At 49.3% G+C, this 18,133-nt stretch overlaps 2 protein-coding genes across 16 annotated transcripts in view; one reads left to right on the forward strand and one right to left on the reverse strand.

Moving 5' to 3' along the window:
- KDM2B (lysine demethylase 2B) overlaps positions 1 to 4,075 on the forward strand; it is a 106,522-nt gene extending 102,447 nt beyond the window's left edge. For 7 of the 11 annotated variants that reach the window (XM_085592775.1, XM_077787255.2, XM_021532709.4 and 4 more), the window contains 5 exons: positions 902 to 1,065; positions 1,488 to 1,649; positions 1,895 to 1,996; positions 2,322 to 2,540; positions 2,815 to 4,075. In XM_085592775.1, coding sequence (XP_085448901.1) covers positions 902 to 1,065; positions 1,488 to 1,649; positions 1,895 to 1,996; positions 2,322 to 2,540; positions 2,815 to 2,996 — 829 coding nt within the window. In that variant the 3' untranslated portion in view covers positions 2,997 to 4,075. The remainder of the gene's footprint in view (positions 1 to 901; positions 1,066 to 1,487; positions 1,650 to 1,894; positions 1,997 to 2,321; positions 2,541 to 2,814) is intronic. The other 4 variants (XM_021532716.4, XM_085592776.1, XM_085592777.1 and 1 more) reach the window with 1 other exon arrangement.
- A 178-nt stretch (positions 4,076 to 4,253) lies between these two features.
- RNF34 (ring finger protein 34) lies at positions 4,254 to 18,023 on the reverse strand. 5 transcript variants are annotated; one of them, XM_085592791.1, is made up of 7 exons: positions 17,811 to 18,023; positions 17,034 to 17,110; positions 9,639 to 9,857; positions 7,935 to 8,318; positions 7,560 to 7,613; positions 7,111 to 7,312; positions 4,254 to 6,030 (listed from the first exon to the last, which is right to left on the reverse strand). In XM_085592791.1, the coding sequence occupies exons 3-7, from the start codon at positions 9,840 to 9,842 to the stop codon at positions 5,843 to 5,845; spliced, it is 1,032 nt and encodes a 343-aa protein (XP_085448917.1). In that variant the 5' UTR covers positions 9,843 to 9,857; positions 17,034 to 17,110; positions 17,811 to 18,023; the 3' UTR covers positions 4,254 to 5,842. The 5 variants fall into 5 exon arrangements, with proteins under 5 accessions (XP_085448917.1, XP_085448916.1, XP_021388392.2 ...); XM_085592790.1 differs by lacking the exons at positions 17,034 to 17,110; positions 17,811 to 18,023 and adding exons at positions 12,213 to 12,341; positions 13,063 to 13,098; XM_021532717.3 differs by lacking the exons at positions 17,034 to 17,110; positions 17,811 to 18,023 and adding an exon at positions 13,063 to 13,098.
- Between the last annotated feature and the right edge of the window lie 110 nt (positions 18,024 to 18,133).

Consider the following 18,133-nt stretch of genomic DNA (forward strand, 5'->3'; position numbering starts at 1 on the left):
TGTTGATGGCGTTTGCTCCCAGCATGTCCCTTGTGCTTGGGTACTGTGTGGCCCTGACACAGCTGTGGCTGCACAGAGCAGCAGAAGCTTGAGTGCAGATGTACAGGTTTCATGACCCCTCAGTGAGGCCTTGTGGCTCTGGTGACTCCTGTCCCGGGCTGCTGCTGTGCACGAGGACAGACAGACTGGAGCAGGCTCCTCTCCAGCACAGCCTGCTAACAGATCGTGCACAAAGTGGAGAGGCTGGTAATTCAGTGTGGGGTGATGTGTGTAGTGTGTTCTCCATGGGCTTGATGTCACTGAAACCTGCCAAATGCATTCTCTATTTAAATACAGTATTGGCTAATTAAAAAAAAAAAAAAAGAAAATGCAGATTCCTGCACACTCGTCAGGACTTGGTGTTGTTGCTCTTAGAGACCCATAAAGAGCAAAAGGACACATAATCCACATAGACAGGGAAAACACAAACACACAACAGGAGAGGGAGCATCTGTTTTCTCAAATCTACTAATTTTAAGGAAAACACAGAGGAAATGGGGATATTATTTAAATCACACTTCATAGTCAAAATATAAGGAAGGAGTGGTGACTTGTCTTCAGGCTATAAAACGGATTTTAGTAAGTGCTGGGATGACTTAAAATGGGACCCAAAGTTGTTGGCTCTTGTAATTCTGTGGAAAAAATTCCATGCTTCATTGCAGGATATATTTGATGGAGGGACTTAAAACTTATGTAACATTGTGTGGGGTTGTGTTTATCTTTGCAATACTTGGCCTTATTTTTGCAATTTTCAGTTAAATGCTGTAGTTTTTCCTACTGTTTAATGACACCTTTTAAAGCCTTACCAAAACCCAAACAGGTGCCAAATTAAGTGCTGTTGGCTTTTTTTCTTTTTGGGTAGGTGCTGTGACAAAAGATTATGGACCAAAATAGATTTAAACCATTGTAAATCCATCACTCCACTTATGCTTAGTGGCATTATTAGGAGACAGCCTGTAACCCTTGATCTTAGCTGGACAAATATATCTAAAAAGCAGCTGAGTTGGCTTATCAACAGACTACCAGGTAAGTGATGTGTTTTCATCACCAAATCACCAACCAGTTTGCGTAACAAACCAGTCTGTATCTAAACTGCAACCTCTGGGGAAAGTCTCCAGGGACTGGGGTGACCTAGAAGAGGAGGAAACTCTACTAGGATGGCTGGAGATGTGCAACAATGAAGTATCAGTGGGTTAAAATGAGCCAAAAATATTTTTTCTGACTATTTGACATGTTCAGTTAAAATTATTCGAGGCAGGTTTTGCCCAGCAAGTCATGAATGCTGCTGTGGAAGGGGCTGGGGGAAGGAGTGAGGTTCCCAGTGGTGGGACAGATGGAGAGCTGGGCAGGAGGAGGGGACTGTGGTCAGAGCAGCCTGGGGGTGCCCGTGGAGGCCTCTGGGATGTGCCTGGGAGGTCCCAGTGCTCCAACCCGTTCTGTGTCCGCAGGTCTGCGGGACCTGCTGTTATCAGGGTGCTCATGGATAGCAGTGTCGGCACTTTGTAGCTCCAGCTGTCCCTTGCTGCGAACTCTGGACGTGCAGTGGGCGGAAGGACTGAAAGACGCACAAATGAGAGACCTCCTGTCCCCGCCCACGGACAACCGGCCAGGTAAGGGCGGGAGGAGCCCGGGAGCCCCGTCCCAGCCCGGGGCCCGTTCTGTGCTTAGTCCCCCTCGGAGCAAACGGGCAGGAGCCCCCACAGCCGAGCCTGGCGGGGCTGGGGCCCTGCTGCCCCTGGGGAGTTCGAGGTAGCGGCTTGCAACACTCCTGGCTGGAGCCCTGGGGTGACAGGGATGTTCTGTGGCATCATCTGAGCCACTGTGCTGGTTTTCTGTCTGACTTTCTTCTCTTCAGGCTGCAACGGGTGTACTTTAGAGAGTATGGAAACACTTTCTCCCAGTTCAGGGAAGGAGCAGTTCTGTGGGTCATGCCACATTCGCCCGGATTTCAGCTCAGGTGAAATTTTGAGCAAATCAGATCTGCTTTCTGGCATGCACTGCACAGCCTACTGCTTATTCCCGACTTGTAATTCCGCTGGGCCCCTGCAGTTACTTTCATCCCTTTTGTTTTGAAATCAGGAGGTGGCTTTGTCCACATGCCTGTTCCAAAAATAGACAAGTGTTCCTGCTGATGTTCCCTCCAAAGCTCCAGACAGGCAAAAGCGTCTGAAGTTGACCCAGGGCAGCAGTGTTGTGTGTCCCGGTGCATTTCATAGAGGCCTGCAGATGTTGGCGGCACGGGGCGGGGCTCGTGGGAGTGACCCGCTGCCTCTGCTCCGCAGGTCAGATCGACAACCGGAGCAAGCTTCGGAACATTGTGGAGCTGCGCCTGGCCGGGCTGGACATCACGGATGCCTCGCTGCGGCTGATCATCAGGCACATGCCCCTGCTCTCCAAACTCAATCTCAGTTACTGTAACCACGTGACAGATCAGTCTATTAACCTGCTGACCGCCGTCGGGACCACCACGCGGGATTCGTTAACGGAAATTAATTTATCAGGTAAGGGTCGTGGGGAACTGCCCGGGCACTGCAGCCCTGAGGGGGCTTTGGCCCAGCCCCTGCCTGCTCCTGGTGTAACTCCCTGGCAGCAGCTGCTGGTGGAATTTTCTGCACATCTGGGCTGCCTGGCTTGATCCCCATGGATCAACAGCTGGGGGCTGGGGATGGGCCATGGAGCTGGCAGGGATTGCTCTGCTGGGGATGGGGACAGAGCTGGTGGGGATTCCTCACGCTGGAGGAAAAAATCAGAGTTTCTCCCCTCTGCTCTCCCCAGACTGCAATAAGGTCACTGACCAGTGCCTGTCTTACTTCAAACGTTGTGGGAACATCTGCCAGATCGACCTGAGGTACTGCAAGCAAGTGACGAAGGAGGGCTGTGAGCAGTTCATAGCGGAAATGTCCGTGAGCGTCCAGTTCGGGCAGGTGGAAGAAAAACTTCTGCAAAAACTGAGTTAGTTAAAGGACTCGTGTAAATACTGGGGTGAGGGGGGGGAAGGGACTAAGAACATGTAGGGATTTTATTTTCAATTGGGAACTTGGAATATCAGAAAATGCCGCGATTGGATTTTACAACTCTTGTTGAGGAGAGAACAACGTGAAACTACCCATGTTAAGAATTTCAACTTGTGCCACTAATTCAGTCCACCTGGGATGACCTGCACTGGCTCTTATGCAAATTCATAAGGCGACTGTTACCGATGATAATTGTTCACACCCTGGAAGAGGACTGAGCTCCAAGAAATACTGTTATTTAAAGTACCACAGCATGTGCTTGGTAGTGTAAATTTGATTTCTGCTTTTCATTTCTTAAAACAAGAAAAAAAAAAGTTGGTGTCATTTAAGTGGACCACGCACTGCATTTCTGCCTTCTTAACACGTTTTGTTTTGTTACATCTTACATTATGCAGAACTATTTTTGTACAAAAATTGTTTAAAAATTATTTATGCAATGTTTGAATGCATTACCAGTGTTTCGGTTTTGATTGCCAATTTTTATCTTTACTTATGGTAGGCGAGAACTTAACCTATACTTCGTAGGCAGTATCTATCTACAAACGTGCCCAGGTCAGGAAAAAGTAGGTTCATACTTTCAACTTAAAGCATGTTTTAATGGAAGTTTATATCCTGCTTTGTATACTTCAGAAGTGACATAAGCATGTTGTGGAAATAAGGTGTAAATTATAGTTGAAGTAAAACACTTTTATCTGTATAGAAATCACCTTTTTCTCAAAATTTTAAAAAAATTCCAATTTCAGCTTTTGCACATAGGAGGGTTTCACTCTGTAGCATGAGCTCTTGTACTCAATATGAAATTAATTTATACAGTGAGTCCAGCAGTAGAATAAATGGTCAAACGTAGTCTCTCTTTCTTTGAAGTGTGAGTTGAGTTCTCATTTAAGGTTTATAACATGGTTATTTCCTGATTGTAAAATTCTGCATTCATAAGTGCCATTGTTGTATGGTGTTGTTTTCGTAGACCTTCCTGATGCAGTTTTACCTTTGTTGAATTTGTATAAACAATTGTACAAAAACAGGCGCTGGCTCTGCACGTTTCTGTTGGGGCAGGGGGGGTGGCTGCATTTTCCAGGGCTTTGTTACATCCAGGGAGCTGCCCAGGTCAGGCTCCAGGAGCACTGACAACCTGAGAACATTAGAACTGGAGCTCAGTAACCCTCAGCACTGCCAGGGCTGGGTAAGAAAAGAGACAGAGGCTGAGAGAGCCCATCACCCATCTTTATTGAGTTTGAGTGGCTAATGAGCAGCATGGAAATAACACCGAGGGCATGTCTTTCTTCATTAGCCTCCCCTCTGGACAGACTCCAGGAATTAAGTACTTTAAAAAGTTACTTCTAAAAAATAAAGCCATTGAGAGGTTTGCTCCCTTCTGAAAAATGCCCAGTAGAGCTTGGAGCTGTGTTCTGTGTGAGGAGGAGCTGCTTTATCTCTTCCAAGCCAGCTTAAGGAGTCACAAAAATAAGAGCAGGTGCCAGTGCAGCACAGGTCCAGTTCTCCAGTCCTGCACCCTCAGCCAGGCACAGCCTTGGCTCTGGAACTTTGCTGCCACATGGGAAACCAAAGGAGAAACTATACATTTTTTAACCAACTCAGCTTAAAGAATAACTGGACACACATGGTTCTTCCTCACCTCTTTTTACAGTGAGCTTCACCAATCCCATGCTTGGTCACAGGCACCCTGTTCTCACTCCCAGCACGAGCTCCTCTTGCTGCTCCCGTCCCCAGGTCACTGCTCACACACATCCTGCAGGGACCCTCAAAATTCCTGCTCCAGTGGACCTGGAGCCTGACCCTGGGCCAAGGGCTGGCAGCAATACAGGGCCCTCAGCAGCCCCTGGAAGCTGCTTTGGGTGAAAGTCTGTGAACAGGAGATTTTAACCAAAACCAAAAACTGCTCCTGCCCCCTCCCTCCCCGGTTAAGGTTAGTAACACCGTACATTCCACGTTAGCAGCAAGGAGGTGGTGCCCCTGATCAGGACTCACAGTAACATCAGGCTGTCGGCACATGGAGTACAATCATCACAGATTAATAGTTACAACAGGCATGAGCGGATTAAGGACCACGCTAACATGGTTTACTATAGTACCCCTTCTTAAAAAAATATTTATTCCTAAACTAAAAACCACTTAGGAACTGGTTTTTGGAGCCCACGAGGCAGAGCCCAGTGCAGCCCCTGAGCCCTGCAGAGTGATGGAGTGTTTTGTACACTGACAGAGAACAGCCAAGACAGCACATGTGTCATGACAGACATTCAGAGGGAGCAATCGGCATAAAGCAAGATTGCTTAAGGGCTTCTGTGCGGGAACAGTTCATGGCAGTGCTTCCTAAGCCCTGTCCGACACCAGCACTGCGGCCAGGCTGTGGGGACAGATACATTCCATCATTAGGGAAAAGCTGAATAATCAACTGAGATAGTCATTGCTTCTAATGCACTAGAGAACACCGCAGGCTAACGGGCTCAAGCAGAGGTGTTTGCTGACCACTTGCCGAGTGCTGAATGCGTAAGGACAGGTGAGATTCTTCAGAAGAGAGCAAGAACTGCTGTAAACAGTTTGACTCCAACAATCTGTGGGGCTGTAAGGTCAGTGGGGCAGCACCTGGGCCTGCCCAGCCCTGCGCTGCAGGAGCTGCTTGAAAAACCTTCCACCAACTTCTGCATCTTGACGTTGAAAAGGCCGAGTTTAACCAAAACGACAACGCTGCTGCGTGCCCCAGGACCCAGCACTCCTGGCCACAGGAATCCCGCCCACAGGAATCCCGCCCGGGGCACTGGGGCAGGGCTGGGTTAGGATTTGAAGACGTGCACGGCCCGCACGACGTACTGGCGGCAGATGGGGCACTCGCTCATCCTCTTGCCGCACTTGGTGCAGGTGACCATGTGGCCGCACTCCAGCAGCACGCAGTCGATCACGGCGTCCATGCAGATCCGGCACAGGCTGTCGTCGTCCTCGTTCAGCTGCATCCTCTCCCCCTCTGCAAACCAACAGAGAGGGAGGTCACCCTCTGGGCCCTGCACAGCCAGGGCAGCTCCAGCCCAGCCACGCTCCATCCCCTCACATGAACTTCCTTAACCCCCAGCTATGAATTTATCTATATTCCTCCAAAAATAAGCAAAGAAATAAGAACTAAAAAGCACCTCAAGTGAACATCCAATATTTGGCTTCATTCTTTAAACTCAAGAAACTGTTTTCAATTCAGAATGTAATGACTGCGAAATAACGTGCTGGATTAAAATTCAGAGCGTGTTGGGTTTCCATGTTGGAGCTCACTGTTTGGCAGAACACTCTCCTCAGAAGATTAAACACAATAATAATAAAGCAGTCTAAGAAATAGAAGCCTTAAGTAGGCCATAAAGGTGGCAGAAGTGAACAAAACCTTTAAAGTTTCATGGCATATAGTCACCATTGCCATCAGTAACTGAATATTCTATCAGATAATGGTGAAAAAAAATAAACCTTAAATTCACTTTTTTCCCCCCAAGTTTTGTGTAAGCAAGAACTGGTCAGAGGAGAAATTACACAAGTGAAAGGTAAGACTCCAAATGCTGTGTGGGGGAGAGGGTAGAACAGCAGCCATTGAGCTGCAGCCACAGAACAACCTTATGAAAATGTGGACTGAGACCAAAGCACTTGGACTTTTCTCACTGTAGATTTTAATTCTGCAGTAACAGACCTAAAGTGCCTGATCTGCACAGCAACAGAGGAGCTCTGGCCAATGCCCTGTGAAACCCAGCAAAGCACAGGGAGGTGCCAAGTTCCAGTTCTCTGAGGAACCAGTTCTCAGTTGTGCAATTTTACCTTCACCGTGAAAGATGAGCTCTCCAAGCCTCCAAAGAAAGTCTCAAAAAACCAGCACAATCCTGGAAAGCTTTGTTTAATCATTACAGCCACGTTCAGCTACTCTAGGGGCACCCTGCATTGTTAAAACACATTTTCCAGGTGCTCCAGCAGACAGAGGTCAGATACCAAGTTCTTCCACTGGCAGAACCAAACCAGAAACTGGAAACCAGAAATTCAGTGGTCTTAAGAAAGCAGAAATAAAGTATAAACCTACGTGTCTTGTGGTTCTCCTCACTCTCTCTGTATAGCCTGCTCACTTTTTCCACAAGTTCCCATTTTTCACAGCATCCTGAGTAGTTGACAAAATTGCAGGCGAGGATTTCCTTCAGCTGCCGAACACTCAACCCTTCGATGTCTTCCAGACTGGAAATGTCGGACAGGGAGGCCCTCGCTCTCTTCCTGGCCAGCCCCGGGGTCTGAAACACATCAGTTGTGTGCTTTTAACTGCCCTGGTTACTTCAGAGCACCAGAGCTGGAGCACGTGAAGCGGCAGCAGCTTGGCTAAAGTTTAATTCTTTTTGAAGCCAGTGTGTGCAGACATTCATTGCTAGACACAGCAAACTCTGGAAGAACCAGAGCACGAGGCCAAATGTTGGCAGAGATATAAAACACTTTATGGTGTCACATGCCAAAAATCTTTTCTTTGGGTAATTCATATCTCACCTGCTCTTCTGCACTTTCTTCTTCTTCATTATTTACAGATGTTTCAGTTTGTCCCTGTGTACAAAATGAAATTTATCAGGATAAAAAAACATGTTATTCCCTTATACAACACCTTCCTTCCTACCAAGGTGATCTCAGGTGACAATGAAATGACATTTTGAAGTTCCAACTGCTATTAATCATTCCAGATTTAAGTCACTTCTGACATGAACTGGGAATCTTTGCTGATTATCTCTAGCTTTCAGATGCAGGGTACAAAAGGTATTTTTCCTGTCCCTCCAAACTGTATCAATTGGTGTTTTAAATTGACACATAATATTAAAAAAAAAAAAAAATAAAGCAATGTTATTGTATAAAGCATGTTAATCACTGTACCCGTGAAGGTGTTCCACTTCCCGTGCTTCCCCTTCTGTTGGCAAGTTCTCCTGGGTTTGACGTGGACACAGACGTGGAGAAGGGATGGGCAAAGCCCGAGCTCTGTGACCGTGAGGAGCGCAGGCTGCCAGCGTCCATGTCCTCTGCCCCCAGGCCATGGTGGCACAGCACCAGCTCCACCAGGTCTTCCTTCTCCCTGCAGGTGTCCGTGGGGATGTTCCTGAGGATCAGGTACTGACGCAGATCCTTCACCTTCAATCTCATTAGCTGAGGGCGCTGGAAGGCCGTTTCTTGCAGCAAGTGACAAGTGGAGCATCTTCTGAGATTCTCTTGTAGGACTGAACAAACTGAGCAAAAATCCTTTTTGCAGTCACAACACACGTGCTGAGGGGAAAGGAGGGAACCATTCAGCTCCGGGTCACAGGAAACAAATCCAAGCCCTGCTCTCTGCTTCTCCAGGCTACAGAATTTACCATCAGCTCTTCCATTGTCAGTTGTAACAGACAATTTTTAAGATTTAAATACAGAAAACCGCCCTGTCAATTCTGCAAGTGTTCCAAGGGAGTCCCTTGTTCTTCTGGCATTACTGAAGCTGATTTGAGGTTTCAGTGAAAAGTATTATGAATAAACAAATTAATAAAGTGCTCAAGTTGTAGTTTAGACAAGCGAAACTAAAACAAATTTTATGGTCTGTTAAAATACTTCTGAACATACTGTCACTGCTGCTTTCATGTGTGTGAAACAACAGTATAACCCCAAACTTTAGAGAACCTACTGCTTCCTCTACTGACTGCAAGAACTCAAAGCAGGCCTCGCATGAGATGAATCAGACGGGAGGGAAATACTCCCAAAATCCCAGATGTCACTTCTGAAGAGAGCTTTGTTCAAAGAACTCACAATACACAAAAGCTGGAATAGGCAAGACTGTCAGCTTCCAGCTGCTGTGAACAAACCCAAACTCCTCAAAGTTTTCAGGATTATAGTAAATTAATATTGGCTTCAGAAATGTCCCTACACAATGCTTCATTCAACAAAGCCTTGCCATGTGAACAGGACACATAAGGGGAAAACAACACACAAACTGAGGGAAGAGGCTTCACGATACCTGAAAGAACTGCAGAGAATTAGGTCACTGAGGGGACAAAATAACAATCCTGGACAGTTGTGATACACAGAAATAGTAAATTAATTAGCTCAGTTTTATTTATCTGCATTAACCCACCAACCTGCCTCCCAAAGAAGGAAGAGGCTGTTGGAGCACAACAGCCTTAAGCAGAAGTAACGCTGGTCAGGGAACAACCAGAACTGCATGAGAACTGCCAGAAAGAAACTAATACTGTATTGTGAGGTTTTAACTTTTCCATCACCCAGTTTGTTCTCTCCAGTACTCAACCACTGTTTGGAGCCACCTTCAAAACCAGATTTGCCTTACTGTTCAAGATTCTGAAGCTAACACATGTATCTTACAAATCAGAGCCCATTAATTTCCAGGCCAGCCCAGATCCAATGTGTCACTAATGAACATCAGACTTACTAACTTCTAATCCTAGTTGAGAATAATTTCCTGTGACCTCAGAATAAGGCACTCCCTCCCTCCCTGAGGCCTCTATCTGCCTCAGGTTTCTGAGGAAAACACTCATCTCCCAGTATGCCACAGATGAGTTCAGAGGGATAAAAATCCAGCGCAATAGGAAATATACTCACTTTTTTCCTGAAAACTGAGAAGGAAAGTCCACAGGCTTTGCAGACGATGTTGGTGCTGGCTGCAGCAGGAGCTGGATATGCTGAGAAGCCTGTGCTTGGTGTAAACCTGAAGGGGCCTGCACCTCCCCCAAAGCCAGCCTGCTGGCCACGCACTGCCCCCGTGCCCATGACTTCATTCAGCAACCCGCAGCAGGAAGCCCACATGGAAGTAGCTCCCGCCTGAAAACATCACAGAGCAAAGGCAGAAAATCAGGATCTGGAAACCCACATCAGATGGGACTTGCTGCTGAGGAGCTGCTTCACTCCATCTGTCACACCCCAGGAGCACGGGGTGCCGCCTCCCGGAGCTCGGAGATCCCGGGATCTCAGGGCTGTGCAGGATTTGCCTCCGAGGGGAGCTACACTCACAATTCCTCTCCTGGAGAATTCCCACCAAGAGAGTCGGGAGTTTGAGGAGTGATGCAACAGCAGAGCAAGGAAGGAGTGACTGACAGCCCACTGTAGGTGAGGGCCAAACCCCCAACGGTGACAGGCAGCAAGAGCAACTTCCCATGATTAATGAATGCAGAGCTGTCCCTGCAGGATCTGCTCCACAGCTCACCCAGCTCTCCCATGACTCACAACAAAACTCTCTCTAAAATAACATTCCTGCCTTTCAAACTTGAAAACCAACCTTCATTAGAAGGTAATTGCAGTCTGGTTTCACTAAGAAGGGAACATTTTTCAAGATCTCTCCTTGCTTTGTTGCCTTACCGAATGTCTAATAAAAGTTAAAATAAATCTAAATAAACTTATTTTCTACTGATTTTATTTCAGTTTTGAGTCACATAATCTTAAAACATTGGAAATTCTGAACACATAAACAAAGTGCTACTTTTTATCCCTGGAAGTCTTCAGCACTGGATTGATTCTCTATCAAAAGCTCACATTCTACTTAAAGGTGGAATTTGGACTCCAAGTTGGGCAGGTCACAAGTGTAATCACTGTCAGGTGCTCCCTGAGACCTGCTAGAAAAAACATGAGGGGCAAACAGAATCACATCAGGTTCTCCCTGAAAGGAAACTGAGGGGTACAACGTCCTTTAAACACAATTACTTTTTCATGTTTTTTCCTTTAACAGCTGTTCTCTTTTTCATTCCAGGGCAGGATCTTTTTTTTTTTTCTCCAAAGCACCAAGACAGAAAATAATTGCTTTTGAGACGTTTAAATCTTGCTGTAAAACCCCAACCAGCCAGAACACACACTTCAGCTCTGTAACGTGCTGCTTTAATTCCTGTAACTACACTAGTTTCTAGGTGAATTTGCACATTTGCCCTGAACTGAACACAGTCCTCTGACATTTGTGGGCACTTAATGCCAGAATAACTGGGGATGGGCCAGAACATCTCCCTTCAAACCACAGAGCACAAAAGGTAACAACAAGAGCTTCAGTTACAACATCAAATATACATTCTAATTAAATCCTCTCATCTGTTACATCCACTCATCATTATGGATATTTCAACAGCAGAATTCATCCTGGTGAAGCAAGAACCCTCCGTGCCCTGGGTACCCCGGGCACAGAAGATCTTCCTCAGCTTCCTCCAGGGGATGAACTCCAGCAGCCCTTCCCTGACCTCCAGGGAGCTCACACAGCTCCCTCCAGCCTGGAGCTCCCATCCCAGCCTCAAACTAAAGCTTGTTTTATACTTCTCCATTATATAAGCACCGTGGAAATGCATTCATATTAGCTTTCCCTGGATAAAACATAATTATGCTGGTTTATTAGGCAACAGGAAGTAACTTTCCAGAAATACATCCTGAATACCAATGACAGCTCAGGAGAGCTCTGAGTTTTAAAACTTGGAAGTTCTGAAAAATACTTAAGGGAAAACTGTAACACAACCATTCCTCTCATTCATCACTTCTTCAAAACTGAGGAACTAATTATATATCTAAAATATTTCAAAGCAGCCACATTTAAATAACAGAAAAATAAAATAACGAACCAAAAGGATCTGTCAAAATTCAACTTCCTTTTTTACACAACTATGGCCTCAGGGGGTCACAGCAGCAGCAGGACACACAATGATTAAAGGGACACGAGACATTTGATACCACAGCCCCGCCTGAGAGTTTAACACCTGCTTCTCTGACTTATTTTATTCCAGAGACTGTAACAACTGTTCAGACATCACTGTCAACACCAAACATATATTTTTAGGAATTTTTCATCACCCATTTTGGACACACCGAAGTTGTTGGTATCAAACAGAAAATCTCCTTTATCTTGTTGCCAACCACCCACTTAAGGTGAAAGGCAGGGCTACGTGGGCATTAATTTTCTCCTTAACCCACATCACCTGTGGATTCCTTCTGTGCCCTCAGGTCATTAACTGATAATTGAATTACAGAGTCTAGACTCTCCACATTGCTCTGTAAAAGAAACGGCACAGTGCTGAAAAGCACCAACATAACACACGAATTAAACAGGCTAAACCAAAAAATCCGTCCATTGAGAATTAATCAAAACATTCCCAATTTCAGCCTCCACTTCCATGGACAAGCTGCCATCGGTATCGTCCCTCTCCATACCTTATGGGCATCTCAAAGGAGCAAAATCCTGCATTCCAACTTCTCTGTTGTTTTCAGCTTTAAGGGTGTTTAGTTAGCTGAGGAGGATTTCACCTGCTGCTCCTGACACACCTGTGCAAGCTGGGTGTGCTACCAAAGCCGCAGAACGACAGGAGAGCGGTGGGAGGGATTTATTTTTAATCATTTGAACTGAAACTTCCTCTTTACACCCACCTTTGGACCGAGCTGAGCCTTTCCGGGACGGCCCAGCGGCGCCTCAGGGGAACCACCGCGGCTGTCCGGCCGCGGGAGCCGCCGCCGGGCCCGAGCCCCTCCCGGGCCGATCCCCTCCCGGGCCGAGCCCCTCCCGGGCCGAGCCCCTCCCGGCCCGATCCCCTCCCGGGCCGATCCCCTCACGGGCCGAGCCCCTCACGGCCCGAGCCCCTCCCGGCCCGAGCCCCTCCCGGGCCGAGCCCCTCCCGGCCCGAGCCCCTCACGGCCCGAGCCCCTCCCGGGCCGAGCCCCTCACGGCCCGAGCCCCTCACGGCCCGAGCCCCTCCCGGGCCGAGCCCCTCCCGGCCCGAGCCCCTCACGGCCCGAGCCCCTCACGGCCCGATTCCCTCACGGGCCGTGCCCGCCGCTGACTCAGCGCGGGGCCCTCGGCTCGGGCGCCGCCGCCCCGGGCTCCCCTCAGAGCGCGGCGGGACGGCGGCCGCGGCCTGAGGGGAGCCGTGAGGGGCGGCCCGGCCCCGCCATGCCGCCGGGCTGCCGGCGCCGTCACCCTCCCCGCTTCGCCCCCTGCTCCTTCCTTCCTTCCCCGCAGAGGGCGAGGCGCTCTCCCGGCCGCCTCCCGCTCCCGGCTCCCCCTCACCTTCATGGCCGCTCCCGCCGCTCCCGCGCCGCCCCCGCCGGGCCGCGGCTCGGAGGGCGGGCCCTGCCGCCGCGCCGCGCGCCATTGGCTGCCGCGCCCCGCGGCGAGAGGGAGCGACCAATGGGAGCAGAGGACACGGCGGGGCCGGGGGGCGCGGAAACGCCCCGAGCGGGGCCGGGACACGCGGGGGCACCCGCGGCGGCACCCGTGGGACACCCAGGGTGACACCGGTGGGACACCCACGGCGGCACCCGTGGGACACCCAGGGTGACACCGGTGGGACACCCACGGCGGCACCGGTGGGACACCGAGGGTGACACCGGTGGGACACCCAGGGCGGCACCGGTGGGACACCCAGGGCGGCACCGGTGGGACACCCACGGCGGCACCGGTGGGACACCCACGGCGGCACCGGTGGGACACCCAGGGTGACACCGGTGGGACACCCAGGGCGGCACCGGTGGGACACCCAGGGCGACACCGGTGGGACACCGAGGGTGACACCGGTGGGACACCCACGGCGGCACCGGTGGGACACCGAGGGTGGCACCGGTGGGACACCCAGGGTGACACCGGTGGGACACCGAGGGTGGCACCGGTGGGACACCCAGGGTGGCACCGGTGGGACACCGAGGGTGGCACCGGTGGGACACCCACGGCGGCACCGGTGGGACACCCAGGGTGGCACCCGGACAGAGCCCAGGGAAGGCACGGCCGCAGGGACGCTCCGGAGCATCTCTCAGGAGAGGCTGTGGGAGCTGTGTGCAGCAGAGGAGACTGAGAGGGGATCTCATCAGCCCATACCAACATCTCCAAGGGGTGCCAGGGGGATGGTGCCAGGCTCTTGTTGGTGGTGCCCAGTGCCAGGATGAAGAGGGATGGCCGTACACAAAACCACAAGAAGTTTCACCTCAACATGAGGAGGAGCTGCTTTCCATGGAGAGTGGCAGAACTCTGGAACTGCCCAGGGAGGCCGTGGATTCTCCCTCCAGTGCCACCCCTGCCATGCCAGGGACGCCTTCCTCTGTCCCAGGCTGTTCCAAGCCCCTCCAGCCTGGCCTTGGGCACTGCCAGGGATCCGGGGGCAGCCACAGCTGCTCTGGGCACCCTGTGCCAGGGCCTGCCCACCTATGAGTAAAGAATTTCCCCCTAACACCTAACCCAAATCCAACCTCTTTCAGTTTTATTCTACCAAAGCCTTTGAGAAAACATTTAATATTTTAAAATCCACTTCTAGTGAGCTCCTAGATGCCATTATTATTTTCTCTAAGCTATGAGTGGGATATATATCTATCTAGATCTAGATCTAGATCTAGATATATAAAATAATAATCACAGATTGCAAGAACTGAAAGCTTTTAACCAGAAGATTACATTGAAGAAAACCCAGCAGTACAAACCTGACCAAGGCTTCAGGAAAGCTTTATGTAAGAGCACACAGGGCCAAGAACCAGGCAGGGCTTTGCCAAAAAGAGGAACAGACAAAAGTGGCTGAAAATAAACGCAGAGCACAAATAAAATTTACCCTTACAAAGGGTTGGATGCAATCTGCTAATTTCTGCAGGAAGGATCTAATTTTGGAGCAAATGAGATAGAAGAAGTGGGTAAAAAAGAAAAAAAAAAAAGGTGTGTAATTGCCACGTGAATGGCACAGTCCTGGCAGCTTCAGAAGTAAGAGCAGATAGTGCACACAGCCCAGCTTCTGGATTTCATTGACACCATATTTTAATTCAAAATCAGGTCACCTTTTTTCAGAAATGTTCATGCTCCTTGACAAGCTTTAGATATGCTCTGAACTTGTATATAACTTAATAAAAAAACTTCATTTTCCCCCCAATAATAGCTTGCTATTTTAGTCAAAGTGACAGAAAAGGAGAGCCTTGTGAACACAACACTGGAGCTTGCAATGGCACATTCCTCACATTTCTCATGAAAGGGATTGCTTTATGACACCTTAAAATATAGGTACAGTTTGGTTTTTAAGAAGTTCTCTGTCATCTCTGTCAACTCAGTGTCACCATTGAAATATCAAGTTATACGCATATTTTTGTTAATAATACTGCATTAAAAGATGAGATCTCTCCATGCAGTCACTGTAATGGGGAAAAGCTGTCCCAAATCAAGCAAAACCAAACATTTTCCCTTTTTCTGTGTTAAGGATTTGCTAACAAGAAATCCTCCCAAACACAGATGTTTTAGGGAGTAACGTGGGCCTGACAGAGCTGAGATCTGGTGACAGTGCTGGCAGCTGCACTTGCCACTCCTGCCTTAATTTGGGCAGATCTGGATGAATCATGTCCTTAACATGTGATTGGAGATGACTTTTACTGCATCAGCGTGCCCAGACTGTAACCACGCTGAGGGTTTTAAACGAGGCTCTTTAAACTGTGCCAGCTCCTCCGTGGGTGAAAAGGAGCATTTCAAGAGGTTCTATTAATAAAAGCCTTGCCCTTGCTGAGCCTCCTGGACTGTGCCAAAGCAGCATTAAAAGATTTAAATCTATTACTGTGAGATGTCCCATTTCCTTCTGCCACCAAATAACAGGTGACAACAACTCGCTGCAGCTCTGTAATCCCCCAAGGTTTCACACAGCACCAGAGCCAGAGGGAGGGAAGGGATTCTTGCCAGGAATGTGAATTTGGTTTTAATTTAACAATCTTCAAAGTTTAATAGTAAAGTTAAAAAAGACAAATTTGATTGCTGGGCTTTATCTGGGGATTTCAGGTTGGATAGTAATGGCTGTGGGAAGGATCAGGGAATCACAGAATTAGAATGGTTTGGGTTGGAAGGCCTAAAGATCATTTATTTCCAATCCCCTGCCATTGGCAGGGACACCTTCCCCTATCCCAGATTATTCCAAGCCCCAATGTCCAACCTGGCCTTGGACACTTCCAGGGATCCAAGGGCAGCCACAGCTTCTCTGGGAACCTTGTGCCAGGGCCTCACCTCCCTCATAGGGAGGAATTTCTTCCCAAAATCCCATCTAACCCTGCCCTCTGCCAGTGGGAAGCCATTCCCAGTGTCCTGTCGCTCCAGGCCCTTGTGAACAGCCTCTCTCTTTCTTGTCAGCCCCTTCAGGCACTGAAAAGCCACAATTAGGTGACCCCAAAACTTCTCTTTTCCAGGCTGCACGACCCCAATTCTCTCAGCCTTTCCTCACAGGATGCTCCATCCCTCAGATCATCCTGGTGCCCCTCTGGCCTCGCTGCTGGGCACAGCCTATTTTAGGTGAGATAAAAGATGACTTCTTCAACTGCATTGCCTAATCTTGGATGTAATACAATCAAAGTCATCTCTCACTGCTGGGTTTCAGGCTGAGAGCTGATTTAAACACACTTCAGAAGTGTAATCTAAATGTTCTCTCTGCACCACGGGCTGAAGGATTGTCAGCAGAGTTCACACTTTGGCTCCAGAGCGTTGCACAGAAACAGCAGAACCAGATGTTGTCATTTCCTCTTCCCTCCCAGCCCTTGCACAGCCCGGCTTTTATCTCATCCCCTCCCTTCCCTGCCCTGCCACGCCACCAGCTCCGCGTTTCCACCCAGGCCACCAGGCTTTATTTTCAGGAAATGTCAGCAAATTGACCTTTAAAACATAATAGCTGCTGTTACTTCCTGGGCTCAGTACTCAGACACAGCTCAATGAGTTCATTGAGGGCGAGGAAAGGATCATTAATTACGCCAGCAGCAGCAGCAGCAAGCTACAAGGTTAAGTTTCTTAAATGTAAATGTATCCTAGAAAATTACCCCCTGCTTGATTTGCCTCCTCCTCCTCCTCTCACCACCCCCAGGCATGAATCAGGAGCAGCGCGATGGAGATCCCTAGGGACATGCAGATGTATAATAATATTGAGTTTTGTTTTGCTCTCACTTACAAAAATGAAAACTGTTATAATAATTGGAGTATTTTCTTTGGGAATATGATGCCTTAATGAAGTACTTTAACAAGTTATTGAGAAAATAAAAACTTACCTGTGGAAACACCTTTATGGCATCACAATTAACTTGCAGGAAATCCAGAGGGGAGTGAATTCACTCTGTGGTGTTCTCTGTAACATGGGAATGCTTGTGTCAGAGCACAGAGAAAATGCATTAGATATGTGGGTTTGTCTCAATTTTACTGTATAAAAGATGTAACTTTTTACCCCTTGAGCTGCTTGACTTGTGGAAACCTCCACCTTGCAGCTTGTGCAGAATAAACACCTCATTTCAAACCAGACTCTGCCTGTTTAGAGAGCTCCCAAAATCAGTAACCCCACCAAGCCACTGCCCGTGGTCACCTGTACCTCACCAGGAACAAGTGTGGCCAGCTCCATTAGTCACAGGATCATTAAAGTCAGAAAAGACTTCCAAGACCATCAAGTCCAACCTGTGACCAATCACCAAACCCTAGTGCAAAGAGCCATGTCTGCCTGGTTTTGGCACACTTTCATGCATGATGACTCCACTGCTTCCCTGGTCAGACCCTTCCAATGCTTCACCACTCTTTCAGTGCAGAAATTTGTCCTGATGTTAGCCCTGCCCCAGCCTGAGCCGTTCCCTCTCCTCCCATCCCTGTTCCCTGGAGCAGAGCCCGAATCCCCAGCTGTCCTGTCAGGAGTTGTGCTGAGCCAGAAGTTCCCTCTGAGCCTCCTTTTCTCCAGGTTGAGCCCCTTCCCAGCTCCCTCAGCCCCTTCCCAGCTCCATTCCCTGCCCTGGACACGCTCCAGCCCTCCAGGTCTTGCTTGGCGTGAGGGGCCCAGAACTGACCCCAGGGTTGGCGGCGCCTCAGCAGTGCCAGCACAGAGAGAAAACCTCTGTTCCCTTATCTAGCCCACCTCAGGGCTGCAGAGGCCCAGGCGCAGCCCACGACCTCGCAGTTTGCGGCCTGGCTGCTCTGCGGGGCACTTCGGGCAGCAGCCTGGCCACCGCGCGGACCCTTCCCTCCCCGGAACGTCTCTTTCGCACCCGTCCCGTCGCGACGGCCCCGCCGTGTCGGCGCACAGCCCCTTCCGTGATTGGCTGCGGCGCGGCGCGCGGGGGCGGTGATTGGCCGGCGCGGGGGGCGCGCGCGGTTTCCCGGGCGACGCGCG

Source organism: Lonchura striata, chromosome 15, assembly GCF_050655825.1.
Source record: "Lonchura striata isolate lonStrDom1 chromosome 15, ASM5065582v1, whole genome shotgun sequence".
Taxonomy (NCBI): domain Eukaryota; kingdom Metazoa; phylum Chordata; class Aves; order Passeriformes; family Estrildidae; genus Lonchura; species Lonchura striata.

What these genes read in the sequence shown, in the direction of transcription:
- RNF34 (XM_021532717.3), bottom strand. An exon ending in AAGAAAGTGCAGAAGAGCAG is followed by an intron (nt 7,313 to 7,559) that starts GTGAGATATGAA and finishes GATGTGTTTCAG; the next exon opens with ACCCCGGGGCTGGCCAGGAA. An exon ending in TGAGGAGAACCACAAGACAC is followed by an intron (nt 6,031 to 7,110) that starts GTAGGTTTATAC and finishes GTTGGTTTGCAG; the next exon opens with AGGGGGAGAGGATGCAGCTG.